The sequence below is a fragment of the Oryza glaberrima genome, chromosome 9 (genome assembly GCF_000147395.1).
Source record: "Oryza glaberrima chromosome 9, OglaRS2, whole genome shotgun sequence".
Lineage (NCBI taxonomy): Eukaryota > Viridiplantae > Streptophyta > Magnoliopsida > Poales > Poaceae > Oryza > Oryza glaberrima.
Window position 1 is genome coordinate 15,652,370 of NC_068334.1, and position 26,825 is coordinate 15,679,194.

The 26,825-nt window shown below is 41.6% G+C and overlaps 3 protein-coding genes across 3 annotated transcripts; 2 read left to right on the top strand and 1 right to left on the bottom strand.

The window, feature by feature from the left end:
• The first annotated feature begins 2,686 nt into the window (after window positions 1-2,686).
• Window positions 2,687-3,423, top strand: LOC127784598 (uncharacterized). Its single transcript, XM_052311932.1, has one exon. It carries the CDS (start codon window positions 2,910-2,912, stop codon window positions 3,168-3,170), a length of 261 nt encoding a protein of 86 aa, XP_052167892.1. The 5' UTR covers window positions 2,687-2,909; the 3' UTR covers window positions 3,171-3,423.
• An 880-nt stretch (window positions 3,424-4,303) lies between these two features.
• On the top strand, window positions 4,304-8,433 carry LOC127784596 (formate--tetrahydrofolate ligase). The gene is made up of 5 exons (XM_052311930.1): window positions 4,304-5,008; window positions 5,102-5,251; window positions 5,969-7,144; window positions 7,570-7,716; window positions 7,927-8,433. The coding sequence occupies exons 1-5, from the start codon at window positions 4,634-4,636 to the stop codon at window positions 8,200-8,202; spliced, it is 2,124 nt and encodes a 707-aa protein (XP_052167890.1). The 5' UTR covers window positions 4,304-4,633; the 3' UTR covers window positions 8,203-8,433.
• Window positions 8,434-23,895: 15,462 nt separating this feature from the next.
• LOC127784063 (homeobox-leucine zipper protein HOX11) lies at window positions 23,896-25,730 on the bottom strand. Its single transcript, XM_052311242.1, has 4 exons — window positions 25,237-25,730; window positions 24,827-25,152; window positions 24,649-24,728; window positions 23,896-24,545 (listed from the first exon to the last, which is right to left on the bottom strand). The coding sequence occupies exons 1-4, from the start codon at window positions 25,499-25,501 to the stop codon at window positions 24,137-24,139; spliced, it is 1,080 nt and encodes a 359-aa protein (XP_052167202.1). The 5' UTR covers window positions 25,502-25,730; the 3' UTR covers window positions 23,896-24,136.
• Between the last annotated feature and the right edge of the window lie 1,095 nt (window positions 25,731-26,825).

Sequence of the window (26,825 nt, forward strand, 5' to 3'; positions counted from 1 at the left end):
AAAGGATAATTTAGAAATAAAAAATATTGTTAACTAGGGTAGATTAGTAATTCCTCAACCCCCGTACCCATCCGCTGGCCAGTGGCATCCTGTGCTGATGCTGAGCGCCGGTGCATAGGGCGTACGGCGGTTGATCTGATTGTTGTTGAATGTTGCGTAATGTTGTTGTTGCTGCTGCTGCTGGACTCTGGCCATTGCTGATGATTACAGAACGCTGAAGCATTGATTCATTGTTGTGAAGCTGTTAAATGGATTTGAAAAGTTTGGAGTAATTGATTCCTTGCAAAATTGATGCGCTTAATTTCTAAGCTGCTAGCATATGATCGAAGAAGATATTTTGTGGCTAATTGTTGAGCATTTAATTACGCAGATCAGCCACGTTGAGAAACTAATTAAGCACCATGCCGGTGCATGCTAATCTCATCCGACTAATCGGTGATTAATCAGTTGCAGCCTCTACTAAACTCAACCCGAGATCGAGGGATCAGGAAACGGACGTGAACAGGTAGGTAAAAGTTGTTTGTATGTATTTGCCCTTAATTGTACAAATAAACCATGAAAGTCAATTACCATTTTAACCTTCTACCTTCTATACTGGTCCACCTTTTAAGTACCTTTTCCATCATACCTTTTATCCTGATGCATTGGATTAGAGGCGATCAACGGTCGTAATCAGTTCCCAGCACGGGAGAACCTCTCTAAATTAAAACGTTGAGCTCTAGAGGTAAATGGAAAAAGCTATTTTGCTTAATCATTTGCTTATGGGAAGTTCGGTTCGAGGAATCAAACCGTACGTCTAAAATAAACAAATTGATCGATCAGTAAATCATTTCACAGTTTTTAGGGAATGACCAATAATTTTTTTCCCCTGTTAAGATGTGTTTACCAAAGATAAGTTGACAAGGTACCAGCCCATTTATTTATTCCTCAATTAACCATTATAAAATTGGAGGCATGCATGTGCATGCATGACTCCAATCCAATAGGTTTTAAACCCCGATGACTACGGTCTACGGATATAGATGGCCATAAGGCCCGGCCCACGGCATGGCTTTTTTGGCCTGGCCCAAGCACGGCACGGCTCGACTTGGGTTGGGCCCGTGCCGGCCTGGCTCGACCGGCGGGCCGTGTCTGGGCCTCCCCACCAGCACGCTTGGCTGGTCCGACACGGCACGATGGGCCGGCAGGTCAGGCACGCCACACAAAGTGTAGGGACTAAAAATAGACATATAAATGTCATTGTCCAAAGAATAGGGACCTTAAATAGACTTAATTAGCTATTTATATACCACAGCCCAAAGAAGAGGGAGGTAAAATAGACTATTTTTAGCTATATATATGTCACAGCCCAATAGGAGGGAGGAAATTAGACTTATTCTGAGGAAAAGCACGATGACCCATTGTGCCTTCGGGCCGGCCTGGCACGGCCCGACGCGTGTTGGGCCGTGCCTGGGCCATGAGTGCGGCACGTGGGCTGGTACGGCATGGCCCGGTGCATTGGTCGGGCCGTGCCGACCCGACAAGCCTTGGCCCAGGCATGGCTGGGCCTAGGCCGTGCCGGGCAGCCCACGTGGACATCTATATCTACTGATATTGCACATATGTCCAGTGACAGGAGCCAGCTCCCATATTGATTAGGAGGCAAACCAGGCTTTGCCATTGCGTTTCTACTACCGATTGCTAATGAAGTTTGGAGACAGTGGCAGGTCACTGAAAATCGCTATCAGTTGTCCGAGCTTGACAACACCTTTTCAATAGGATTTTAATGATGCTAGGATTTGACTATGGTTTCCATTTCTTTAGCATGTTGTCAACGTTTGGAGATAGTGGCTGGCCAATCGAAGAAAGTAGCAGGCCACTTAAAACACTATTAATTATCTAGTCTCCACAACGCCTTTTTCAATAGGATTTTAGTGATGTCAAGATTTAATCGTGGTTTTCATCTCTTTGAGTATATATTGAGGGGGTACATTCATAGATATGTGAAAACAATTGTGCACTATATAAAGTTGCTTGGACAATTACAGACGATTTAGTAAACTACAATATTGTTGACTTTTTCTCAGAGTTCAATAAAAATATTTATTCACTTAGTTATAAGTAAAGTGAAAAGAGTAACATTAGATCTACTACACCAAAAGTACCCTTCAGCATGTCTTATACATTTGTTTATTTTTTATACGAACAGTCAAATAAATTTAAAAAATAAACATATATGCTAAAAAGGTACTTCCTCCATCCTTAAATATTTGACGCCGTTAACTTTTTTTTAACATGTTTGACCGTTCGTCTTATTCAAATTTCTTTTTAAATATGTAAAACTATATGTATACATAAAAGTATATTTAACAATGAATCAAAGGATATAAAAAGAATTAATAAAAAAAATTAATAAGATAAACGGTTAAACACGTTTTAAAAATCAACGGCATCAATATTTATGATACGGATGGAGTAGTATTTTTCCCCTGCTCTCTAATCCCAGTGACAGGGAGGACCATTGACCCGCGAAACAACCACCACCGGCTCACGTAGCGAGTTCACCCGTGACGCCCGCGCCAAACTCGATATACTTTTTCACCGAACGCGTGACGACGACGCGCACCAATGCGAACTCGTGCGCACGTCGAACACTTCAACTCGCCATCGCCTTGGAAGCATCTCTGCACCACTCTGAACGCTCGCCTCCGGCCACCGCCACGGTCAAACCCGGCGACCGTACGTCGTCAACGTCTATATATAAAGCTTGAATTCGATCCTCCCCCACACAAATCAATCACACAAGCATCAGCAGCAGCAGCAGCAGCAGAAGAAGATCGAAGATTCGGTTGATAAGTTGATTGATCTGCTCTCGCACTTGTTGCGTACGTGTGTGTCACCGGAGCTCGAGAAGAAGAGTGTGTCCGGCAATGGAGGCGGCGGCGAGCTCGCACGAGGCGCTGGTGAAGATGTGGGTGTTCGTGCTGGTGCAGGCGCTGGTGTACCTCATCCTCGCGCAGTCGTCGGACGTCTTCTCGAGGGCCAAGAGCCTGCAGGGCGAAGGCGCCCCGCGGCGGCCGGCGCGCTCCGTCAGCGCCGTCCGCCGCATGCTCGCCGCGCTCTCCGACATGCCCGCCGGCGGGGAGCCGTCGCCCGTGGTGGCCGTCGTCGATGACCGGAAGAAGGATTGAGAGAGGAGAGGTGCCAGTGTTTGAATTGATTTGTTGCGACAAGTACGCGGAGCTAAAATGGATGATATATTGCTCCTGTTGCTTGCTGGATGTTCACCATTCTTTGATCCGATTCATTTCGTTTGATTTGTATGCATGTCAATACTACATAGTGAATTTTGGTTGTTATTTTTGTTAATGGTACTGTAACATTTTACATTGGCTCAATTTGCTCAGTACCATCGAGAACGTTGGGAGATAAAAAAAAAAAAGATTGCCGTATGTTGTTGATTCGTGAGGCTTAATTCTCAGATAGTACAGTGATATTTTTGAAACTTCTATTTTGAATTTTATTAACAAATTTAAATAAATGGTTCTTTATGTTTCTTAGCCCTTATCGGTGGGATAGAAGTAGAACAGCCCATCGAACATCAGATCAAACTGTTAGGCCTAACTTTTCAGTTGGGCTTCACCAAGGAAAAAATTCAGAGTAAACCAACGGGCCTCATTGTCCCAAGATCCAAATCGCCCGGATCAAACGGCATGAGTTGACCAACTCGTCTGGTAATGCATGCCATGGACCATGGCATCCCTAATCCAGGATTAGAAAAAGAAGGCGTCTCCCATGCATGGAGCATGGTTGGCTAGCATTTCTTATCTGCCTCAATGCCCTCGTGAATGAACCCCTAAACCCTTCAAAACCCAGGGGAATTGACCTCCCCAAAACCTCAAAATCCAAGGGAATCACGCTTACAAACCAAGCAAAACGGACGTGGTTTGGACCACTCTCTACCAGATTGTTCGTCCCATTACTTGCTTTTTCTTGAGAGTGGTTGGGACATGAGATCCTCGTTTTGTCACAGCAAAATCCAGAGATGATGTGTCCTACAGCTCACTGATCATATCAACTCCAATGCAGTTACAGGCTTACAGCAATGTTCAACGAAGACAAGAAGAGAAAGGGAAAAAAGTTCCTTTTTTTTTTTCTTTTCACCCACTGCATTACGTGCACGCCAGTAGAGTTTTTTCACATGCAATGTTCATGAACTGTTACCAAAATCTCAAGCAAAATCACCTATAAAAAGAGCACACACTTGGCTCTTTCAAAAGCCCCAATCTTGTGCACGCATCACCGTTTGCAACCCAGCAACAACATCATCATCGCTCACATCCGCATCTCCACACAAAAAACCCTTATCTTCTCCTGTGGATTGCAGTCCATTTTCCATCCAACCAATCCAAGATAAGAGCAGCCAAAACCCCTGCCATCCTCCCAAAACCCAGATCCACAACTCCCGAAGAATTGGGGCTGCACAGGAAGGGTATAAAGCTCAGTACAGTGAGAAGTGTTTCTTGGTGTTGGCCCCAAATATCTTGCAGTGAAAAAGGTTAGGAATTTGAGGGTTCTTGGTAATCTTGAAGTGAAAAAGGTGGGATATTTGAGGGGTTTTGTGGCTGTATTATTTGGGGGAGGTGTTTGCGTCATGGATGTGTCTGTCCCACCAACCAATTATCCGAAATCTTTATCCTCGATTATCAAATGCCATCGTCGTCGTGCGGCAATAAACAATTGCCATCCAGTCGTCTCGCATCCGCCGCTCTCGCACTCGAACCACCACCACCGCTCGCTGCGTGTGAGATCCAGCGCCGCCGTCGCGCCGCCGCTGCCGCCGCCGCTGGTGGTGCCGATGACGACGCCGAAGCCGAGCCCGACGATCCGGAGGCTGGACGTGGCGTCGCCGGTGCCGGCGGACATCGACATCGCCAACGCCGTCGAGCCGCTCCCCATCGCCGACATCGCCGCGGAGCTCGGCCTGCGCCCCGAGCACTTCGATCTCTACGGCAAGTACAAGGCCAAGGTGCGTGCGCCGCTTCCAAAGATGCGGATTGGGTTGTCGCGCGATGCGATTCGATTTGTTGATGATTTTTTTTTCGCTTGTTCTTTTTTGTAGGTGTTGCTGTCTGTTCTTGATGAGTTGAAAGGGCAGCAGGATGGGTACTACGTGGTGGTCGGCGGCATCACGCCGACGCCGCTCGGGGAGGGCAAGTCGACCACCACCGTCGGGCTGTGCCAGGCGCTGGGTGCGTTTCTTGATAAAAAGGTGAGAGGCTTTCCATGCCACTTTCGCTTGTTCTATAATCGACAGGGTATCTTGGTTACTTATTGGTTATAGATAAAGTTTGTGATTGGTGTTGAGGTAAACAATCAGTTTGCTTGGCACAATAGTATCAGCCTGTGAGCTTTGTTGATTAGATTTAAGTCTTTTTATGCTGTCGTAGTAGCACACTAGCACCTGTATATTGGATGCAGGCACTGTCCTTTTTAAATTCTGCAGTGGTCTAGTGGAATCAAGAATTCTGTCAGTTTGGTTTGATTTATTTGTCAAACTTATTAATATCAAATCTTCATTGGTGCATTGTCAGAACTCCATGGTAGAACTGAACTCTCTGTGTTTATTTATATTTGCCTGCAAGAGTCATGTTGATAAATTCTCTCTCACCAAGCAATTTTCAGGAAAAACAAAATCCTAGTGTTTAAATACTTGATACAATGCTCTGTTCTGGGGGTCTGGGATGACTTTATTTGTTTCTTGTAACAGTCATGATAGACTGCATGGTTCTTTATATGTCTGTAACCATCATGAACGTAGTATAAGTGGCGAATGTTGATACTGATACATAGAGTATATTATGCATTCCAGAGCATATTGAAACGATTGACATATCGATGTACATATTATGTTTATTTTTTTATAGAGTATATATTATGTTATTGATATGCTTTACTACTTTACTCAATATTAATGTTGCTATTATAGGTTGTCACTTGCCTCCGTCAACCATCACAAGGGCCTACTTTTGGAATCAAGGGGGGTGCTGCTGGAGGTGGCTACAGCCAAGTCATACCCATGGATGAGTTCAATCTTCATCTTACAGGAGATATCCATGCAATTACAGCTGCAAACAATCTTCTTGCTGCTGCTATCGATACAAGGATTTTCCATGAGGCTTCACAATCAGACAAAGCGCTGTTCAATAGACTATGTCCGCCAAACAAAGAAGGAAAGAGGCGCTTTGCTGATGTAATGCTCAGACGCCTGATAAAGCTTGGAATCTCAAAGACAGATCCTAATGAGCTTACTCCAGATGAAGTTAGACGCTTTGCAAGACTTGACATAGACCCTGAATCCATTACTTGGAGACGGGTCATGGATGTAAATGACCGGTTCCTGAGAAAAATCACTATTGGACAAGGCCCTGATGAAAAAGGTATGGTGAGAGAAACAGGCTTTGACATAGCTGTAGCTAGTGAGATAATGGCCGTATTAGCTCTTACAACTTCCCTTGCTGACATGAGGGAAAGGCTTGGAAGAATGGTGATAGGGAACAGCAAGGCAGGTGAGCCTATTACTGCTGATGATCTTGGTGTTGGGGGTGCCTTGACTGTCCTAATGAAAGATGCCATCCATCCAACGCTCATGCAAACTCTTGAAGGCACTCCTGTGTTAGTGCACGCTGGACCTTTTGCTAATATTGCTCATGGAAACTCTTCGATAGTTGCTGATAAAATTGCACTGAAGTTGGTTGGGAAGGGTGGATATGTAGTTACAGAGGCAGGTTTTGGTTCTGATATTGGAACTGAGAAATTCATGGATATAAAGTGTAGATATAGTGGATTAATGCCTCAGTGTGCTATTATTGTGGCCACAATTAGAGCTCTTAAAATGCATGGTGGGGGCCCTGATGTTGTGGCTGGGAAGCCTTTGGATCATGCATATGTGAGTGAAAATGTGGCTCTTGTTGAAGCTGGATGCGTCAATCTTGCTAAACATATCGCAAACACAAAGAGTTATGGAGTTAATGTTGTAGTTGCAATCAACAAGTTTGCATCAGATACTGAAGCAGAAATGGACGTGGTGCGAAATGCGTCTTTGGCTGCTGGTGCTTTTGATGCTGTTGTCTGCACTCACCATGCGCATGGTGGTAAAGGAGCGGTTAGTTTTCTGTCATTGCATTAATTATTAATCCAGTCATGTCTATACATCTTGACCTATTTTTTAACTAAATCTTCCACTCTTTATGGGCAATGTTTGATTGTGAATCAGTAAATTGTGTTCTGGTACTTATGTTTTACCTAATTATGTTTCCAAACTTCGTGACTTTGCTCTTTCATGCCTAGCAAAAATTTGCCTCAAAATAATTGTGCTCCTGGCAGGTTTTCCAGTTTGCTTAAGTTATAAACTGTGGACAGTGTTATGATATGTGACGCCCATGCATCTCTTATTTTATTTCTCCATTATTGTCTAGCATATTGTTTTAATGGGAATTCTGTGCTTATTTCTTCCATCTACGAAGAGTGTGAAGGTTGAAATCATCAGCATTAAACTGATGTCTGTTCTACCATTTAACTTGTTTTCAGGTTGATCTTGGACTCGCGGTTCAACGGGCATGTGAGAGCCAGGTAGACCCTCTGAAATTTTTGTATCCTTTAGAATCTGGCATAAAGGAGAAGATTGAGTCAATAGCTAAGTTCTATGGTGCTAGCGGCGTTGAATACTCTGAACAGGTATCCTTGCTACTACCTCCTATTCTGATTACTGTGTTTGAGATTGTATCTACTATCTTTCTCCCATGCCTTTCATTTCACACTGAAAGAGGAATCCCCTGATGTTCATGCTTTTGACACTGATGAACATGCTGTGGGAATGGCATTAGACAGATACACTGAACACATAACATTCTGCTTTATTCTGCTGACTGACTGACTTCCGTGCAGGCGGAGAAGCAGATTGAAATGTATACCAAGCAAGGCTTCTCAAACCTCCCGATATGCATGGCGAAAACTCAGTACTCGTTTTCGCATGTTCCATCCATGAAGGGCGCGCCGTCTGGCTTCGTGCTTCCTATCAGGGATGTGAGGGCCAGCATTGGAGCCGGTTTCATCTACCCACTGGTTGGCACCATGAGCACAATGCCTGGTCTTCCTACAAGGCCCTGCTTCTACGAAATCGACGTCGACACAGCCACTGGCAAAGTCATGGGTCTGTCATAAGCGTTTCTGGAATGGATTGCAATTTGGGGCACAATTGTGTAGTTGCAAATTTTGGGACATTCCCTTAGCTGAATAATAGCCTCAGTGGCTTCCTGCAAGTGCAGCAATACATTTTTCTTTTTGAGTTTCTTGGTGACTGTAAATCAGTAAATGTGGTCGAACCATACTGTTCAGACTCTGTTCCAATGCCCCATGTTTCAGCTTAACATGCTTTCTCTGATTCTTCCTGTCTTTTGCTGAATTTTCTTTGGTTCACTTGAAATTTTTGTTTAATATTGAAACAATTGATTTCCCTATTATGTAATAGTCGACGAACTGGTGGCAACTGGCAAGTGATGGCTGCACAGATCGCAAGAATGGCTTTCTATCCATCCCATCAGGCCAGGCAAGAATTTCAGAATAAAAATTGTTGCAAACTGACGCCAGAAAGTAGAAGAGCAATGTCGAGTAAGAAATGAAAATGAATAATAACGCACAAGGCCACCTCCAATCCAATTCTCCATCGTCTCTCACTTCGGATTGTAACTTTTTTTCTAACCATTTTAATTTTTAATTTTAAAATTTAAATTTTAAAAATGAGCACTCCCAAAACTTAATACAAATCCAAACCTTTTGAAATACGAACCTTTTTTTAAAAAAGTTCGTATTTAATTTTTGGGAAGGTTTATTTTTAAAATTAAATTTAATTTGAAATAAATTTTAAATTTTAAAATTGAGCACTCCCAAAGCTTAATACAAATCCAAACATTTTGAAATACGAAACTTTTCAAAATCTTCGTATTTAATTTTTGTGAGGGTTTATTTTTAAAATTAAAAATTTTAAAGGTCCAAAATTTTTTTTAGAAAGATCGTCGGATTGCAGCTCTGCTTGTCTGCACCAATAAAGCCCACGATAGGAATACAGCCCACCCCGGCCCAACCTGCCACCCGCCACCGCCACCGCGCCTCGCCGGCGGCTATCGCCGACATCTCATCCCATCGCATGGCCAGTCGCGAACCCAGCGAATCGCGCGGCAAAGCAAACGAACCGCGAAAGAAGAGGTGTGTCCTTCTCCTCCACGGAATCGGAGCCCGTCTCGCCTACGTAGGGCTATCCGATCCGCCCTAGGTTCCGGGACACGCCGCGTCGCGCATATCAGGGAACCAATTTCCTTACGCCGGCGGATCGTGGGGCAATGGATCACTCTGAGCAGAGCGTGCACGCGGCGGCGCACGACATTGCGCTGATCGAGCGGCACCAGCCGTGGGAGATGCTGGACGGCATGGCGCTGTCCATCATCGACGACGCGTACGCCGCCGCGCTCGGCATCGTCGGGCGCGGCGAGGAGGGCTACCACGGCGGCGTGGTCGAGATCAGCGCCGCCGACCCGGGCTCCCCGGTGCTCACCGTCCACGCCAGCCGCGCCCACTGCCTCGTCGCCCTCAACGACAGCCCGCGCGGCGGCGGCGACAGCCTGGTTTGCGCGTACCGGAGGTACACGTCCCCGAAGCAGAAGTGGCGGCCGCGCCAGCGTCAGCGTCTCGCCGGGGACGCTCTACCTGTCCCGCGACGCCGCGGCGGCCGGGGGCGGCGTGCTGGCGATACTGGACATGATCGTGGCCCGCCTCGGCGCGGCGATCGGGCTGGAGGAGGCGCTGCTCGCCATGGCCAGGACGAGCAGCTACGAGGGGCCCAAGGTGGATGAGATCCTCCGGGTGCGCAACGCGCTGGATGAGATCAGGAGCGAGATGGACCTCCCCGCGCTTATGCGGAGGCTTCTCCACAAGCGGCGGGGTGTCACGGAGATCACCACCTGCCGGCCAGCCGCCGGCGCCGGCGCCGCCGCGACGGAGCAGGACCAGGCCGACGAGACAGAGAGGTTGATGAAGAAGATGAGGCAAGTGCTAGACTAGTAGGCTGACTGAGGTTGCAGACAGAGGCGCGCATCAGCTCGCCGGTGAAGCTGCAGAAACCAAGCTTGAGATCGAAAGATGGATTAACCTCCACCCGTTTCTTGCATATAAACTAAATAATTAACAAAAATAAATTCAAATTTGACTAATACAAGTTGTTAAAAAATAACAAATTAAACTCTAACTAGTATATGTATATTCATAGCTAAATTTATTATTTTTTATAACTTATAAATAGTTGAATTTGAATTTACAAGTTTGTCAAGTGATATATTACATACGAATCTATCTTTTTTTTAAAAAAAAAATATAATCATTCAATTGACATATAAGAAACGGATTGTTATTTTTTTAAAAAATATAACCATTTAATTGATATATAAGAAACGGGTGAATGTCCCCCGAGTGATTAAAAGAGTTTACCCTTGAGATCGACCATGCACAGGACAATGCATCGTTCTGCAACATTGATATCGCTTATTTCATGGGAAAAAAGTATATTTGTCTTTTGAGGAGATGTTCTAGTTTTTCATTTAGTTAAAAAAAGTCAAAGTGATTTTCTGCAAATAAAAATTGGTGGGATAGATCAACATAACGTTATCACTTCGCAAACATGAGTCCAAATTTAACCTATGCATATAGAAAAATAAACGCGGGAAATTAGTAAGTATCACCACGTAATTTGGCCGGACGAATTAATTTTGTTACAATTTAGGGACACACAGTTTGACCAAGTAATCTTCACGAGAATGAGGCCGGACCAACATATATTTCATTTGTTTTACACCCGTATTTCTGCGCTGTCAACGAACACGCGACTTCTTCAGACCTCTCGGAGCCTCGTTTCAGCAACGAAAATCTCAAGTGCAACAAGCGATCCAGCGTCACAGCGACCACAAACCTTCTCAACCCACATGGCTCACCAATGTCGCCATGAAACAGCTCAAACTCTTCAGCTAATCCACTGGCATAAGAGCTGATGTACAGATCGAAGCAGCTGCGAACATCTGATATGATGATCGAGCTCAACCGTGGCTTCCACTGCGTTGGGAAGAATTCTATGGACATGTCGACTGCGCCACAATGTCCATCGATGCGACCCGTGAATCTTCTGCAGCATTTTCTGCGTAGCTAGCTCATGGATGCCTAGTACTCCATCGATCAGCTGCTGATCGTCTTCTTGCTTTCCTGCTGACTTGATCCTCATGTCATCCTCAATCAGGGCAGGATAACCCATTGCGATTCCTCGTTTGGGGCTAGTCATTTCGATAAGAGAACCCTGCGAAATATCGCGGTATTTATTTTTAGCACTGATTCATAGCAAAGTCAGAAGGTGAGATATCGATGTAACGGAAGAAAAGCATTATTGCATTTTGGATCGATGACTTTGCTATTAAATTCTGAAATATCATATTATAATTATAGTATAATATTTCAAAAATATCATACAATGTTTATAATATGATATTAAATTCAGTGATTAATACTTCCTCCGTTTCACAACATAAGTCCTTCTAGCATTTTTCACATTCATATTGAGTTAATGAATCTAAATAGATATATATGTCTAGATTCATTAATATCAATATGAATGTGGAAAATGTTAGAATGACTTACATTGTGAAACATAGATAGTAGTAAAATTTAGACAAAAATTCTGAAATATCATATTATTAACATAAAATTGTATGTTAATAATATGATATTTTAGAATTTTTGTCTAAATTTTGGAAGTTTTTGTCTCAAGGGTATTTTGGTCATTTGGATAAAATTATATAATACTAACGGAGGCTAACCGGATGACGATGATAAATTGTAGAAGTTAAGCAAAAGTCGATGGCATATTGGTAGGCTTGTGGTAAACTCAATGGCATATAATGAATTCTCTCTAAAACTAAACCCAATGTCATAAGCAAATACAAACACAATAAATAAAGCTACCCACGCAATCTACACGAGCTACCTCACTAGTTTTATTTGATTTAACCGAATTTTAATTCACTTAAAAATCAAACATATTTTTTCCTCCAGCATGTGATATTGGGTGAACTGTTTGCTACTGCTAGTAATGGCCGAATGGCTACACAGATCACAGCCCAAGATCACATAATAGCTTTCTACCCATTCCATCATATTGGGCTTCCGGCTAGAATGTCAACAAAGAACAAAAAAATCGTTGCAAACTGACACCTGAAGAAGCAAAAAAATGGGAGCAGAAAAAAATCACCAACTCTCCAATCTCCATCACGTCGGATTGCAACCCTTGCTCCTCTGCAAGAAAAAGCGCGAGAAAGCCCGGGAGACCAGTGGCCGGCCAAGTCGAGAGCGGCGTACGATCGAGCCACCACACACGGGCGAACACGCCGCCGGAATCCGTCAACACAAGGCCCTCGCCGACAGGGCGTCGCCAGTGGCCGGAAATTGACCCGCGCTCACGTGCCCCCGTTTCCTGTTTCCTCGAGCGGGCGCATGCATGGTGGTCGCTCGCCGTCGCTGTCGCCGACGACCGGGAAAATTCATCGCGGGCCTGTGGCCGGACGGCCGGCGGAAGAAGGTCGCAATGGCAGTAAAGGCGTTTCCCACCGGTGCAGGTACCGATCGATCGATGCAGGCTGTGTTTAGCTCACAGCAAAATTTCAATTTGGTTGAAATTGAAACAAATGTGACGGAAAAGCTGTAAGTTTATGTGTGTAGAAAAGTTTTGATGTGATGAAAAAGTTAGAAGTTTAAAGAATTAGGAAGTAAACACGGCGGCAGACATGGCAATTGCTGTTCAGTCAATGCGAAGGAAATTATTGGCCGCGTCATGGCAGTGACAGCTAACTGTGGAAGGCTTCGTCAGATCTGAATCATCTGATGCATACCGTTTAGGCGTTTACACGCCTTGACTTTAAAAAGAATCAACTTCTTCTGATTTCAATTTCAGAAGTTGGTTTATTTGGACAGGGGAAGGGGAAGTAACTCGTAGGGCCATGTGTCTCATCGTTTTGGCGTGTGTTATTCACTTGGGCACAAATTTTTCCTGTTTTAATTTCAACTGTACGAAATGAATAGTCCTGTCTGAAATAAATTGTTTATTATATTGTTAGAGAGGTTTTACGGTGTTTGCATTTAAAAAAAGGTAAAAATCTAACGCTCCACAATAAAATGTATCAATTAAAAGGTATTTAAATATTAGCACAGATACTTAGGTAGTAATGGTACAAAGATAATTTTATAGGAGATAGATAAGCGTATAATTGTCTTAAGTATTAGTTCTAAGCACATAGATAGGTACAGTTAGTTATCATCTCTAGGACATTATTTACGTGTTCTTTTTTATATTTATTTTTTTCTTAAGAACGGATTCGCATGGTAATCATTCATTTCGTTTTTTAATGTTTTTGTAGAATTCACTAATTAACAAAATTTTATATGTCTTAGGGAATTAAATAACTATTTTATAATGTCATCCATACACTTAGATTTTAATATTGATTCGAAAATAACAATATCCCTGATTTACCTCACATCTAATAAAATGGAAACCATCTCTTGATTGCATGTCTATTTATTGGGCATATATGTGCATGCTTGCAGTCCACGGATTGCATGCCACATTAAAAGGCCTGCAATTGCCCTAAAGTCTGCACCACAGGCCAAATATCTAGAGATATATTCGTTGTAGATTGCACAAATGCTCAACCAGGATGACCGTGTCTCCATGCGAGTGCACCTATTCAAAAACTCGAAGAAGAAGAATAGGGGAGGAGAACTCATTCCAGTCTCTTATATGAATGAAATTGTGAGCTATATAAATCACTAATCAACTGCATAAATGGAATCTTAGCGGATGCGCTTCGCCTTGCCATTGGCCGGCTGGCCTCGTCTCCGCTTCAATCCTCAACCATGTTGACAGTTCTCCCTTTTTTTTTCTAGTGAACCAATTCAAACCCCAGTAAGAACGAAGTGATGTGGGAGAAGAGAAAGAAGACACAACCTGATTTTTTTTCCGTGTAGATCTAATCGATGCCTAGGTAGATTTACATTTTCTCTATCGTACATTAACGATCAACGAAGCAAGATATTCAATTCAGCAATAATGGCAATATTTCACTAGTTAATTACTTCATTACCATTGATTATGATAATTTTTATTCCATACATTGCCCCTCTCTTGATCAACAGTCCATATTACTCCACCTCTCAATACCTCTAAGTACCTCACAAACACAGTAAAACCTTTCATATTATTAATACAAATTATCTGCTTGATTATAGGATAAATTAAATATTTTAAAAAATATATTTAAAACAACTTTAGAACAAGTAGTTTAAGCCGTGGGGCCACATCAGTGGATCGCAAGTGAACTGTGAAAGTTATGTTTGGCTGCTGCTGCTGCTACTACTACAGATTACAGAACGCAACAAACCAATGATCAATAACCCTGTCCTTGCTTGTATTATTGCTCATAACGGACAGTCATCAGGCTGGGTACTTAGAACAAGCAATTGCATGCTGGCACTATCACCAACAGTAATACTGATACACACATCTCATGGACATCATTACAAGGACGTGATCTGAATCTTTGAGCACTTTATCACTGGTCTGCTAATGTGCTGGACCTACCATAATGGTGTGCTTCGCGGGTCGCCTAAATGTGTACTAAACTGTCCCAGAAAAAGGCTTGATCATTGTCGGCATTTTTCTGTGCATGGCCATGAGTGCGTGCCTGCATGCTTGCAGTACTACCAGAGTAATTTTATCTGATAGCCATTACGTGCTTCTTAACCAATCAAATCCTGAAATAGATCTCCTTGTCTTTAGAGTAGAAATGTTGATTTTGCACTTGTAAGACTGAAGTCCATCGACCAATACGGGAAATAACTGCCTCCGTTTCTCACTAAATAAAGTTTTTTAACATTTAGGCATAATGTTTTATTATTCATCTTATTAAAAGAAGTTAACTTTTAAACCTAACTAGCTGGGTGGCCCGCGTAATTGCGCGGCTAGCACCCAAATAAAATCATATATTTTTTTAAGTATGATTTTACTTAAAATTTATTAAATAGCTATCTCATTGTCTTAAGACTTTAAAAGACCAAACCTTATCATTCTCGTGTTTCTAACTATATAGTTCTAAAAATTCACACCAGTTGCTACTCCTTACGTCATCTTCTTTTTTATTTGCTTGCTCGATCTACCACTATTTCTATTCATTCTTCTTGGAACCTTTAAAAATTGGATTTTATAGTTTTTAGAGTTTATTGTCACGATGGGTTTCGTTTTTATAATTTCTAGATGTCCCATCAAACGTTGCCATTATACTCCTCTACGGCCCGTCCACTGTTTCTTCTCTTTATTGTCATTGAGATTTTAAAAATCGAACATAATTATCGTTTGAGTTCATTTTTACTTTCTAGAAGTCCGGCTAAACCATCAGCGGCTTTGCCATTATACTCCTCTACGGCTCGCCCGCTGCCTCCCTTCTTTATTATCATTGAGATTTTAAAATCGAACATGATTATCATTGGGTTTTTTTTACTTTTTGGAAGTTCCAAACCTTTAAAAATTGGACTTGCAGTTTCATTTTTTATAATTTTTAGAAGTCCCATCAAACGATGCCACTATACCCCCTCTACAACCCGTCCGTCGCATACTCTTTATTGTCATTGTGATTCTAAACATCTAATATAATTATCGTTGGAATTCATTTTTTATTTTCTAGAAGTCCCGTCAACCGTCGGCGGCTCTGCTTCTCCTTTTCATTATCATTGAGATTTTAAAAATCAAATATGATTATGAATGGGGTTTATTTTTTTTACTTTCTAGAAGTCCCAGCAACTGCCTTACTTGTTTGCTTCACGGCCTGCCTAACGTCCCTCCTTTTAATCATTGTTATGATTCTATTTGGTGTTTTATTAATATTTTTTATATGTCGTATCAACCGCCACCCCTCTACTCCTTTATAGACCTGTTACTTAATTTATCTCGTCATGTGTTCTAGATGGTCTTTTCTTTCAATAGTCTTTATTTTTATCACAAATTTTAGTTATTTATAAATTGTATTCCTAATTGAAGTATTATTTTTCTTTTTCTAATTTCAGAATTTATTTTTTGAGTAACTTTCACAAAACTACAGGTATTTTGACCAAGTTATCACAAAACTACAGATTTAAGGAGTTGTATCACAAAACTACATATTTAGCACCAAATTTATCAAAAAAACTACAGATTTCAGATTAAGTATCATAAAAATGCATATTTAATATTGAACTTATCACAAAACTATAACTTTTGGAGTTTAAATCCCTAGCACCATTGTTATGGTGGAGCTATAAACATCAATACTTTGTGATTAAATTGATTCTAAACTTGTAGTTTTGTGATAATTTAGTTACTAAATATGTAGTTTTGTGACACTTCATCTTAAATGTGTAGTTTTGTGATAAATTTGGTGTTAAATGTGTAATTTTGTGATACACCGAGTTAAATCTGTAGTTTTGTGATAATTTGGTCATAGTATCTGCAGTTTTGTGAAATTTACTCTTTTTAAAAAAATTTAGTTAATACCGTATTATGTTCTTTTAATATTTGTATTTTTTATTTCAATTTCAGTTGTTTCAAAATTGTATTCCTACTTGAACTCTCTTTTAGTTTTTCTAATTTTGGATATTGTTTTATTTTTTATTCAAAATTTTAATTAATCTCGTATTGGGTTCTTATATGGATTCTTCTTTCAATATTGTTTATTTTTAATTAAATTGTATTCCTACTTAACTCTTCTTTTATTTTCTTTTGCTAATTTAGGATTTATTTTTATTTTTATTTCAAATTTTAATTAATCTCATATTGGGTTCGACTCTTCTTTTAATATTCTTTATTTTTAATTCCAAATTTCGGCTATTTTTAAATTGTATTCCTACTTGGACTCTCTTTTCCTTTTCTAATTTTAGATTTTATTTTATTTTTATTTCAAATTTTAATTAATCTCGTATTGGGTTCTTATATGGAAACTTCTTTCAATATTGCTTATTTTTAATTCCGAATTTCAGCTATTTTTAAATTGTATTCCTACTTGGACTCTCATTTCCTTTTCTAATTTTGGATTTTTTTTAATTTTTATTTCGAATTTTGATTAATCTCGTATTGGGCTCTTATATGGAAACTTCTTTTAATATTTCTTATTTTTAATTTCGAATTTCAGCTATTTTTAAATTGTATTCCTATTTGGACTCTTCTTTCCTTTTCTAATTTTGGATTTTATTTTATTTTTATTTTTAATTTGGATTAATCTCGTATTGGGTTCTTATATGGAAACTTCTTTCAATATTGCTTATTTTTAATTCCGAATTTCAGCTATTTTTAGATTGTATTCCTACTTGGACTCTCCTTTTCTTTTTTCTTCTTTTTCTCCGATTAATGTGGAAATTTCTAGCCTCTACAGCGAACGTGGCGCCTCCTTTTCGAGCTGTCTTAATAATATAATAGATAGTTGTTCGATTATTCGTTTTATTTTCCTTCTAAAAATATTCATTTTATTAAGAAAAACTAGGTAAGTATCTTCTTTTTTTTCAACTTGTTTTATCATAAACGTATTTTAAGCATAACTTTATATTTTTATATTAGTATTGAATTTTTCACCAAGACTAATGATCGACATTTCCTAAAATCAATGACGCCATATATTCAAAAATACAATATGTAAGAGTACCATCGCAAAGATTTCAAAGTTGAAAAAAATCATCACATGTGTCAACGACCTATGGGTCCCATGTGGTGGTGTTTTCCAACTCATACATTTCGCATGGTATTTCTCAAAATTTCCATTTAAAAATGGACAGAATAAGGCCATTTTGGCTCTAAGCCAAAATATTCCCTATCAAATTGTTGACATTTTAGTTATTACTTTTGCTAATATTTGGTTCGTCATCAAAATGTGCCAACAACACACACAAGTTGTCCAAATTTGCACAACGAAAAAACTTGTCTAGATTTTAGCATCATCGACATTTTATCATGATACCAAACCAAACATACCCTAGTACTTTAATTATCACATCGACTAGTGCACATAAATCAGCAATGAGAGAAACTTTAGGGCATCACATCAAGCCACTCACGTTAATTAATTTCTCGTTATCCAGAGACTCTCTCCTCCCAAACACAAACAGCAAAAAGGCAGATATCAGACAGGGAAACAGCCACCCTGACCTGTCCAAAATCCAACCTGTCACAGTGAGTAACTAGCAGAGTAGCAGCAGCGGATCAGCAATGGTGGCCAAGAGGGAGGCAACAGCAAGTGGCCGTTGCTGCAGCTTGCGATCGATGGAGCTAGCTATATAGCAGTAGCAGGGGAACATCTCAGAGAGGGGCAAGGAGACACGATGCAACTTCCCGATTAGACTGCCTCCCCCGAGGGACAAGATGGAGATGATCAAGGGGCCCTTCTCTCGCTCGCTGCTGCTCGTGACTGAGTGAGCCTTTTTTTTTTTTTTCTGAAGGATTGATGGTTTCCTGATCATCAGTGCGTGCCACTTGACGACGTTGTTTTGGCACTTTGGCCTGGCCGCAGCGGATACACTGTTCACTGTCACTGGCCAAGCTGCTAGCTACTATGCTGCATAATTATTGGGACAGCAGTGAGAGCTCTCCTGTGGCCAGTGGACCGCGTTTCAAAGCTGCAACGTACAAGTGTAATACTCATAATTTCTACATTGTTTAGCATACTTAAATCAAAGAAGAAAAGTTTCTTTTTAGTCATTCCAGTGATCAAATTAATTATAAATTTTGAATTGCTTAGACTGTTGTAACCGCAGCGGCGTCCTGGTTAAACTGGGGCCGTGTTTAGTTCACCCCACCTACCCCAAACTTCCAACTTTTCATCACATCACATCACATCCAAAACTTTCCTACACACATAAACTTTTAACTTTTTTTTCCAAACTTTTAACTTTTTTTTCAGAAACTAAACACAGCATGGGTCAAATTTTTCCATGTGAATATGAGATGTTCGGTTGAGGCGTGATGAGAAAACAGACACCATGTAGTCATGTACGCATCTAACATTACATCGTTTATCTTGACACCTTGTAGCTGCCTAATCTATGTTTACTAAGTAGGAATTTGTGGAATTTGATCACATACAGTGCCTTCAGCAGAGCATGGGAGACAGGTGGTAATCGTCGCCCTTGAGAGCAAGGCACACGTCGAGATCGATGAGATTAGCGCAACCGTTAGTGTTCACCGAAGCTTAATTGCAACAAAGACCTCCTAATCAAAAGCTAAAGGTTTCCAAGTAAATGCAGAGATCAGGAGAGCCTTTTATCATCCCTCGTAGAATTGAACAAAATCTACGCACTGTTCGACCGATACCGATTCATCATCATTTCTGAACCACGCACATCAATGACTTGTGGATAACCCCAGAAAAATAAACGAAGTAATTAAGGGGCTCTTCATATTAATATCATTTTCAACCATACCATTATTTTATAAAATTGTTAAAAAAATAACTACGTTTAGTTTATTGCTAAATTTTGGTAAATACATAAGAAATCCTACTAAAATTTTAGTAATATTGCCAACTTGCCAAAATTTTGGCATGTTTATTTTGGCTACAATCTAAACAGCCCCTAAATACTCTCTCCATCCCAAAATAATTATCATATATGTTTATGCACCAAGACCAAGAATAATTTAAATCGCATAAATCAAGATATTATGTATACATTCTCCTACAATGCATGCATCGATTAAAATACCATGCTAATTACACCCTATCATGCACATATTTTCCCATGCTAAATTAATTATATTCCGATAAAATTCGTGTCCATGCGGTTATATGATGATCAGTTTGAGAATTTTTGGATTCTATTATATGATGATTAATTTGGAAATGAGTGAGTATATTTTATGGTTAAAACTTAAACATAGTCCCTTGTCTTTAAAAGAGCATAGTTTTTTTATCTAGTTAAAGACATATATTAAGCGGCATATTAAAAGACTAACTTGCCCTTTATTAATAGGGGCAATTGCAAATTTACCACTACTTTTAATCGTTATTTCAAAACTACCACTAAAAAATTACAAAAATACCACTGGAACTGTCATTCGAGTGGCATCCTTGTAAAATTGAAAAAATAAGTAGCAAATTTGCAAATGCCCCTTATTAATATGGTGAAAAAAAAACTATGAGTGAGTATTATTAAGTTCAATGGCTAAAAACGAGAAGAAAAAAAATAAGCACTATTAAAAAGGTTTAGTGGGCAACTCTCAAACTGCATTTTTACAGTAGTTTAGTGTATTAAAGGTGCCGGTTTTTTTTTCATCTTTTGAAGGGGAAAAAGAGTGTCGGTTTTAGTTGTTCTTGTATCTATAGTACCTACTTGTATGTGCATTTTTTAAAATAGTGTTCATAATCAATACTGGAATATAGAATACAATAAAGATTTTAAATTTTATCTGGGATTGCATGGTAAGGTAATAGGGCGTGTTTAGTTGACGTCAAAATTAGAAGTTTGGTTGAAATTGAAACGATGTGACGGAAAAATTGAAAGTTTAGGTGTGTAGGAAAGTTTTGATGTGATAAAAAAGTTGGAGGTTTGAAAAAAAATTGGAACTAAACCCGGACTAAGCATACGTCCATACGATGATGATCGGCTAGACTCGCAGTATCAAGTCGTGGGGTCTCGATTAGTCCAATCTTAGTCCGATGTCATCTCTCTCTCTCTCGCTTCCCTCGGCCGTAAGCAACACTGGCAATAAATTGGGGAGCTGAAAATTAAACAAGTCTTGGGCCTTTGTTCATCATCTCTTCCTTTGGTCACCTCGTGATGGGCGATGTGAGATTGTGAGTGTGCATACATGCCTACCGGTCAGCTCAGCCGGCCAGCATTTCCGAGCGGCATTGATGGAGCAACGACCACGCGATTTCAGCTCATCTCATCGATCGCTCGATGGACTTGGGATCGATCGATCGATCGAGTTAATGATTTGGCATTCATCGCTATGCGGCGATGCCCTCTCGGTCATGACATGGACTCGGGTGCCGTTTCTCCGGCCTCTGAGTCATGCGTGACATGGACTCCGAGAGCTCAATCTCCGGCTCATATCCTGTGACATTTGACTCCTATATATGGCCATCGTTGCTTTTGACCGGTTCGTTCTTTCTCGCCGGAGTCTGAATTCTTATCAGCAATAGTAGTAACAGACGGAAGGTACTGTACGCCCTTAGAGAAAGTTTAATAGTATAGCCCACCACTAGCTTCAAATTATCTATAACCAATGTAATAGCTAATTCATACAATATTTATTTACTGAACTATTAATACATGGTCCCACTTATCATACACACATTACGTTTTGAAGTCCGTGCTGCAGCTGGCTATAGATCTATAGCCCCCTGCTCTTCTCTCTCTTCTTTTATCTCTTTAAAATATGTTTATAGCTGGCTTATAGCCTGCTATTGTACCTGCTCTTGATGGCCATCTCCCTAATCCAAGGCCAAGTATCCGCCATTAGGGGTAGATGGATGGTGTAGGACTGTAGGATGAAAAAATAGCCAAAGCAGCTAAGGTCAGTTATCACAGGTTTTTTTAGTAGATTGAAACTTTTATCAGTCATCATCGCTTTGCTTTTAGTGTTTTTTTCGAACGAATTCCTTTTTTTTATTTGAAAAGTCCATTTTACTTGCTCGAGCTATTTCATCGGGTCAATTAGAGCATGTACAATAGCAGACTATTAGCCAGCTATAAACATATTTTAATGAGATAAAAAATAAGAGAGAATAGCAGCGGGCTACAGATCTGTAGCCAGCTGCAGCACGGACTCCAAGACGCAATGTGTGTATGACAGGTGATACCATATATTAATAGTATAGTAAGCAACTATTGTATGAATTAGCTATTAAATCGGCTATAGATGAATTGAAGCTAGTAGTAGGGTATACTATTAAACTTGCTCTTAATCTTAAACCGTTTGTTTTCTCATTTCACTCCGAAACTATTAGAATTGGTCAATTTTACTCTGAAACAATTCTCTCCTTCTTTTAGTAGTATCTTTGTATAAGTTATCTTTTAAGGGCAAATATGTAGAACCATATATGGCACCATTAACAAAGTTATAAAAAATATTTTTATAGTTTTTCATGATTGCTTGTTTGACCTTTTGTGTTTAAGGCTGTGTTCGGAACCTTGTGCTCCCAACACAAGTAGTTAGCACGGAAAACGGAGTGGTCCATTAGCACATGATTAATTAAGTATTTGCTAAAAAATGGATCAATATGATTTTTTTAAGCAACTTTCGTATAGAAACATTTTGCAAAAAATACACCGTTTAGCAGTTTAAAAAGCGTGCGCGCGGAAAAAGAGAAGGGAGAGTTGGGAACACAGGGTTCCTAACAGACCACTTTTAGCATAGTGTCAAGTCAACTATTCTTAACTTTGACTATTAATAGAAAAAATAAAAAATATCAATCATGTAAAATTGATGTTACTAGATTTATCATTAATCAAACTATCATTAAACCATCATAATATACAACTCCTTTTATTTACAATATTTTATTTTTATAGATATTGTAGATCAAAATAGCATCTCGAAGACTGTGTTAAAATAAAAAATACTTATATTTTGGGACGGAGTGAGTAGATGCTTTGAGCCCATGCAAACAGTCATAAAAGGTTCTATAAAGTGTTGAGACATAAGTTATAATACATGTATCATCATCCTACCAAACTGTAAAATAGAGAGTTGAATTGAGAGAGAGAAAAAAAAAGAAATATTGTTAGGAAGTAAAATGAGCCTTTAAAAGGTAAGTGCTGTGGTAAAATAGTTTGAGCAAAGTGATTTCTTCTTTTCTTGTCCATTTCAGCCAGATGGATCAGTATTTTTTTTCCCTAAAACCGGTATTTGAAACATCGATGAAAAGTGCTTGAACTCTTCTACTCTACTCCCTCCGTCCCAAAAACTCCTTCCAGTAGAACGAATTTAGATAGTCATTTGTCTAGATTTATTATACTAAGAGGAAACACATACCCTCTTAGGTTGTTTTTTTTATACGGAGAGAAGCTTGAAGCTTTTTCCGCTGTTGAAGCTAACCTTATTATACTTGCCCTATTTTTTTTTTTTAACCTCCTGTTTGGGTTAACCCCAACACATTTTCATCTGTAGAAGTGTTTTGAGGGTGGCTGTGCGACACAACGGCCTACGGGCGATGTGAGAGGGGACCACCATTACAACGTTGTAGTCCGTACGTAGTTAGTACTGTATGTCTACTGTTCGTATTATGCGCGGTGGATAATAACTGTTACCGTCGGTGCTCTCCCACATTCTTGCTTGATTCCTACATTTCGCTTCAGTACCAAAAATACACTAATGCAGGAGAGACAGTATTATCTGTTAAGGTTCCTTTGAAATGGAGGATTCATTTTTCCTAATAATTTATCCGATAGAGTCCTTTTGATTCATAGATAGATGATAGAAAAATTTTCATAGGATTTCATTACTATGGTCAATTTCATAAAAAAAAAAAAAGCAAAGTGTTAGACATCTTAGGTTTATGTGGTGCAATCAAAGAGCTCATCCTCTTATTTTCTGTAGGATTAGAAAAACATACTATTTCAATTCTTACTTTCTTTTTATTCTTGTGGTTTTTCCTATCTAGTATTTCAAAGAGGCCTAAATTCATTTGATTTCGTAGCAAGTCTATAACAAATGGACATGGCAGGACACCCAAGAATAATGCATAATTTTCTCTTGGTTTGCAAGAGACCCGTAAAATTTAAACCATGGTGTTGATAGAAAACAAAAAATCGCAGAAATTATAAAGGTTAATAAGCTCTATTGCAACATTTTTTTTCTTTAAGCATCGTGCGCCGTCGACGTGTCCCAATCGGACGGCCAGACGCGCTGCCCCCTCGGATTCTCGCTAAACCACTTGGCAAGCCACAAAAAATCCCAAAGAACCAAAGGAGCAAAACAAAAAAAAACGATAAAAGAAAAGTGAGCGTATTTACAAACAGGCCCCTCGCCGTCGCCGGAGAGTTGGAAGAGTCACGAGCTCGTCGGCGGCTGCGCCTGCGGGGCTACGGATAGCGGGAAGCCACGCGGCGACGAGAACAGCGCGGCGAACGACGACGGCCTATGGTCCGGCGCCGCGGCGGCGGCGGCGGAGGAGGAGGAGGTGGCCGCAATGCCGCCGGATGAGGGTGCCGCGGGCGGCGCGGCCGTCGACGATGTTGCGGCGGAGGAGGCGGTGGCCGGGGCGGAGTTGGAGGCGACGCGCTCGCAGGAGGGGCACATGGAGAGTGTCGTCGCCGGGAGGTGCATGTAGAAGGGGTGCACCGTCTTGAGCGCCCGGAGCTCGGCGAGCTCCTTCTGCAGCCGCCGGTTCTCCTCCGTCAGCGTCTCGCAGCACCGCTTCAGGTACTCGCAGTCCACCTCCGTCTGCTTCAGCTTCGTCCTGCACGAGCACGACGCGGCAGCCGAAAATTGTCAGAGATCCTCGCGAGAAGGGAGAAGGAAATTCATGTCGTCGTGCGCGGCGAGCGTGTGCGTGCACGCACCTGGCGCGGCGGTTCTGGAACCACACCTCCACCTGGCGCGGCCGGAGGTTGAGCTGCTTCGCCAGCGCCAGCTTCTGCTTCTGCTCGCGACACAACGCAACCGAGACGCAACGTTAGGAGAGCGAGACGACGACGACGACGCCGTGGTGTTCGATCGATGAGAGGAAGAGAAGCTTACGGGGTTTAGGGTGCTGTGCTCCTTGAAGCTCTCCTCGAGGAACGCGGACTGCTCCTTGGAGAGGCGGAGCTTCTTGCGCGCGGAGCCGCCGTCGTCCTCGTCGCTGGCGCGGGAGCACGAGCGGTCGCCGCCGCCACCGCCAGGGGCCGCGTCGTTGCCGCCGAGGCCGTGCCCGGAGAAGTCATCCATCGGGAAGGATCCGGCGCTGTTGTTGGGGGACGACGAGAGTGCCGCCCCGGCCGCGTCGTCCTGCTCCTCCTCCGCGCCGCCGCCGGACGACGGCGGGCGGTTCACGTCGAATCCCCGCGTCGACGCCTCCAAATGCCCTGCCACCCAACCACACAGATCGCATCAACCAACCCATCTCAACACCACCACCAAAAAAACCCATCCACCATCGCCGCACTCACTGCTCTCGGACGACGGCGGCGGCGGCGGTGGCCATGGGAGGCCAAGGCCGGGCACCATGGGCAGAAGCGTGAGCCGCACCGTCGGCTCCGGCGAAGAACCACCGCACCTGCTCGACATCGACCCGAACTCCAGCTCCCTCCTCACCTCATGATCCCTCCTCCCCGCCTCCACCGCCGCCTCCTCCCTCCTCCCCATCCCAAGCCCAAGAACCAGCTCCCTCCCAGCATCCGCCATAGCCTCCCCCAAGCTCAACCCCAGCTCCATCTCTCCCAACAATCCGTCACTCACTCACTCACTCACCTCACTCACACACAGCAATGGAAAACCTCGTAATCGCGCAAGCCGCCGCGAGGTTTTATAGCAGCAGCGAAGGAAGAAGACGACCTGAGCACCTCACACTTCACACCTCTCTCGCTCGCTTCCCTCCGGCGCGTATGTGGCTGCGTGATAATGGCGGGGTTTGACCGGTTGACGAGGCCGCACGTGACCCGGAGGAAAGGAAAAAGCCCCGGTCGGCCGGCGACACGGCGAGCTGCAATTCGCGGATTCGCCGGGGGGCTACGTGAAAAAGAAGGGTTTGGATGGATGGATTGGTAGTACAGTGGAGTACTAGTAGCAGGCAGGCGACAATAATTACCGTAATCATCACTGGGGTTACGTAATCTTTTCCCTTTTAAAAATAGCACCCGCAATCTTTAGCAGAAAGGTGGCCACGCAGCAGCCGCTAATGGATGGGATAAGAGCAGGTACGATAGCAAGCTATAAGCTAGCTATAAACATATTTTAAAGAGATAAAAGAAGAGAGAGAAAAGCAGCGGGCTACAGATATATATTCAGCTGTAGCACGGACTTCAAGACGTAATTTGTGTATGACAGGTGGGACCAGGTATTAGTATAGTAAATAACTATTGTATGAATTGGCTATTACATTGACTATAGATGATTTAGTGCAGCCCACTACTAGCTCCAAATCATCTATAGCCAATCTAATAACTAATTCATACAATAGTTGCTTACTATACTATTAATATATGGTCCCACCTGTCATATATCAAGTGTGTCTTGGAGTCCGTGCTGCAGCTGGCTATATATCTGTAGCCCGCTGATCTTCTCTCTCATCGTTTATCTCATTAAAATATATTTACAGCTGACTAATAACCTGCTATTGTACCTGCTCTAATGGCTGCTGCTGCTGTTGTTGAATCCTCCAGGATTTTTGCGTGGATTTTTCTCGGGTTTTTTTTTGTAACCTTGGGATTGTATCTTTGTTTGGGAGTGAGTACTAGTGGTAATGTAGTGGAGACTAGTGTTTGGTAGGAGTATTTTTGGAGTTCAGACAAGTAGTTTGATTATGTCCAGCGTTTCTTGTTTCAGAATGAGACAAGCGCTATGTGCTGCCATTAGGAGTGTTTTTTTTAAAATAAAATGAATTATATGCTAAGGCCCTGTTTAGTTCCAAAGTTTTTTTTTTCCAGACTTCCAACTTTTTATCACATCAAACCTTTCATACACACACAACTTTTTAATCATATCGTTCCAATTTCAATCAAACTTTCAAACTTCAGTATGAACTAAATACAGCCTAATT